Source organism: Amphiprion ocellaris, chromosome 19 (assembly GCF_022539595.1).
Source record: "Amphiprion ocellaris isolate individual 3 ecotype Okinawa chromosome 19, ASM2253959v1, whole genome shotgun sequence".
Taxonomy (NCBI): Eukaryota; Metazoa; Chordata; class Actinopteri; family Pomacentridae; genus Amphiprion; species Amphiprion ocellaris.
The window spans coordinates 25,300,040-25,303,738 of NC_072784.1; the positions used below are offsets into that span (position 1 = coordinate 25,300,040).

At 37.4% G+C, this 3,699-nt stretch overlaps 2 gene segments (V, D, J or C); both read left to right on the forward strand.

The window, feature by feature from the left end:
* Positions 1–638: 638 nt before the first annotated feature.
* On the forward strand, positions 639–1,255 carry LOC129347669 (immunoglobulin heavy variable 1-3-like). The segment is given in 2 exon segments: positions 639–731; positions 828–1,255. Coding segments are annotated over 2 exon segments (357 nt in total).
* Positions 1,256–2,414: 1,159 nt separating this feature from the next.
* Positions 2,415–3,196, forward strand: LOC129347670 (Ig heavy chain V region 5A-like). The segment is given in 2 exon segments: positions 2,415–2,491; positions 2,572–3,196. Coding segments are annotated over 2 exon segments (342 nt in total).
* The last annotated feature ends 503 nt before the right edge of the window (positions 3,197–3,699 follow it).

Here is a 3,699-nt window from a genome sequence, read left to right on the forward strand (position 1 = left end):
AAACTCCTTCCTTGAATGTGACTAATAAACTCTAAACACAACTTGTGCTCTTAAATAGTTTGGAAAACATCTAGTCTGAATTTACAATTCAGAAGACTGATAATTTAAAATAAGACTTGTCTTCTTTCTGCTCCCTTTCATTCTAGTTTGGAGAAGTTTGTATTTACATTATTTTTTTTTATTTTACAAATGAATGAAATAAAGAATATAATAATAGAATTTAATAGGCATAGAAAGTAAATGTACCAGATAATAGCAGAGGTACACAAAACATTTACTTTGTTTTGATCAAGATGGTTGAAGTGACTTGAGGAAATAATTGTTGAAAAATGTACCTGAAGCTAGAATATATTTGTCAGCTACATGGTAGAAAAAGTAATTTTAAAAAATAGCTCCTTACAGTGTTTGTGTATGACTTCAGATTATTAAGCTCAGTAGAATGTTGTGGGTCAGAGTAAGAGCAGAATATTTATATGTTTAGTTTTTCTCATCTGCTCCTCAACATGCTTGCAGGGACTAACATGCAACAGAAGTTTGAATTACAGAAAATTCCCTTTTTAAACCTGCAGAGGGAGGTCTATGCAAAGATTTGCTCCTTTATAAAGTCACCATCTGCAATTCTCATGTCATTTGTGACGGAACAATTGGGACCCATAAACATTCATAGAGTTGTTGTTTGAGAATAGAAGATATGATTCCCTGGACTTTATTCTTTCTAATTAGTGTTCATGGTGAGAAAATCATTTCTGCTTGAAAACACTGGAGATTTTTTATGTGGTTAACAGAAATGTGATTGATGATGATGATCAGAGTTTCTTTGCTTCCAGGAGTCTGGAGTGAGATCAGACTGGACCAGTCTCCATCTGAGGTGAAAAGACCTGGAGAGACAGTGAAGATGTCTTGTATCACATCTGGTTATAGCATGACAAGCTACAATATTCACTGGATACGACAGAGACCAGGACAAGCTCTGGAGTGGATTGGTTGGATGAATACAGGCAACAACGCTGCCAGCTATGCCAGCGCCTTCCAGAATCGTTTCCCGATGACTGAAGATGTGTCCAGCAGCACTCAGTACCTCCAGATCAAGAGTCTGACAGCAGAAGATTCTGCTGTTTATTATTGTGCTCGACAACCACAGTGACTGAAGTCAGTGAAGCAGCTGCACAAAAACCTCCACAGATGTCAGACAGCAGAGAGACATCTGAGACATCATGGCTGAACTCAATAATACTGTAAATTATTTATAATATTATAAATACTCTGCCAGTTATGCTGAAAGTGACTCATGAGAAACAGGTTCTATAGTTGAACAAATCTTATTCATTAATGTGTCAGATGTCACTGAAATGCAGATGATTGTTGTGTGATCACAGATCTTTCCAGTCCATTCAATACTAATATTCTCCACCTCTTCTTATCTGACTGTATTGAAAGCAAGACAGAACAGTGGACACACACACTTTAAATCTCACTCATCTTTTCTCTTCAGGTGTTTGCAGTCAGACTCTGATAGAATCTGAACAATAGTTTACAAAGTCTGGTGGCAGGTGTATCTTCAGAAGAACTGTGAGAAAACTCAAGACTGTGGAGATTTTGTATGATTTTGTTTTATCTCCATTTGCCATCTTTTCTCTGCTCCGTAGCAATTTAAGATTTGCATATAGTCACACAGATTTCAGTTCCTGATTAGATCATTTCCTCTGAAGCCCAGAGTTTCCCTTAATGTCTGTGGTTAAAACACGATTTGAATAATGAAGCTTTTACATGTCTGAGAAATCCATGTCATCTAATTTACATGTTCTTCTGATTTCTGAATAAACTGTTTCTAAAAGAATCTGAGGAAGTGAGGCCATTTAGCATCTAAACTTGGTCATATTTTAACTGAATAAATAAACATCATCCTTCAGTGGGATCATTCTGCTGTGTTCCTGTCATTGAATTGGACTTCAAAGATGGATGATGCAGGAGGAGATGACTGTTAACAAATCCTCACAGGGCTCCAGTTTAACTCCTATAAAACCATTTTCTATAGCAGCTGTTGGGACTTTTTCCACTTGATTTTACAAGCTTCTATTTCAGTCCCATCACCAGATATGACCTCACTAGTAGAATCTATCTACAGATACACAGTGAGGGAGAGAATATATAGAGACTGATGGCATTTTAATTCAAATGTTGATGTCAGTAAATATGCTTTATTCTCAGGACATTATCCTAAAGTTAAAAAATTGTTTCTGAATAACAGAAGAACAGTTTATCATAAGCACAGAATAACTGATTTCATCTGACTGACATGTTTGTTGTTCTTCACATGACCTCCACTTCTCAGCTCTCTATGCAAACTCAGTGGTCTTCCTTCCTCACAGTTATAAAGGCTTCACTTGGACAGGAGGTTAGAGAGGATCAGAAGCTCTCATCTCTACACCTTCAACAGAAACTATGTTTCCTGTAGCTCTGCTGCTGCTGCTGCTGATGGCAGCTGGAAACCGTGAGTCTCTCAGTCACTTGTTCTTCTTCTTTTGGAGTCCAACTGGATCATTTGTCAACAATATGTTCATTTTTTAACAGGTGTGAAGTGTGAACAGTTGACTCAGCCAGAATCTGTGACTGTGCAGCCAGGTCAACGTCTCTCCATCACCTGTCAGGTCTCTTATTCTGTTAGCAGCTACTGGACAGCTTGGATCAGACAACCTGCAGGAAAAGGACTGGAGTGGATTGGTTATGACACAACCTTTAAAGATTCACTGAAGAACAAGTTCAGTGGCAACAAAGACTCTTCCAGCAACACAGTGACTCTAAATGGACAGAATATGCAGCCTGAAGACTCTGCTGTGTATTACTGTGCCAGAGACACACAGTGACACAAATGATCAGTAGACCTGAACAAAAACCCCTCAGAGCCTGAACACTGTAACATGAAGCCACCAGAGGAGGAGCCCTCAGACCAGGAATGAATTCAGACCAGTTCACTCAGTAAAACTCTCTTTGCTGTCAATCTTTGCACCATTAGCAGCTCACAGGACTTTCAAAAAACAAAAATCCACTCTCATATTTATTCAAATAGCAAAGCAATATCTTTCAAAGACCCTCCATCAGGAAAAAGTCAGTTTGTGAATTTGTTTATCATAAGCAAGAATTTTAAATCTAATTCCAGCAGCATTTACTGTTTCATTTAATATGATGTCATATAATGTTGAACAAGAACAGAAACTGCTGCTGTCAGCTGGATCCTGTGAGACTCTTTCACACAGACTCAGGAAATAATCACATGAATGATGGAGATAATAGTAACTTCTGTGTCCACAGATATTTACAATCACATGTTTGACTTAGAATGAGATGAGTACAGAGTCAGTTTATCATGTCAAAGGTGATGCAAAAACTATTACTGCTTGAAAGTTCTGACATCCATTAAGGAAGAGTTGACTGCAGAAAACAATAAAAAATCTGCATATTTGATAGTTTTGTGTTGTTTGTTGTAATTCTGTGGATGTTGACAGTTTTTTCTCCAGTTTTTCTAATGCAAGAAAGAGGAGAAGATGCCAAATTAAACCTCAGTTAACAATATGAACTGTGAAAAATTATTAGATTATGAATCAAATGTATTTGGCAGGAAGCAAAATCTTGAACTGAACTACTGTAACTGTGACTGTAACTGTTCAACATATATGACAAAAATGAAGGCCAAACCCACTC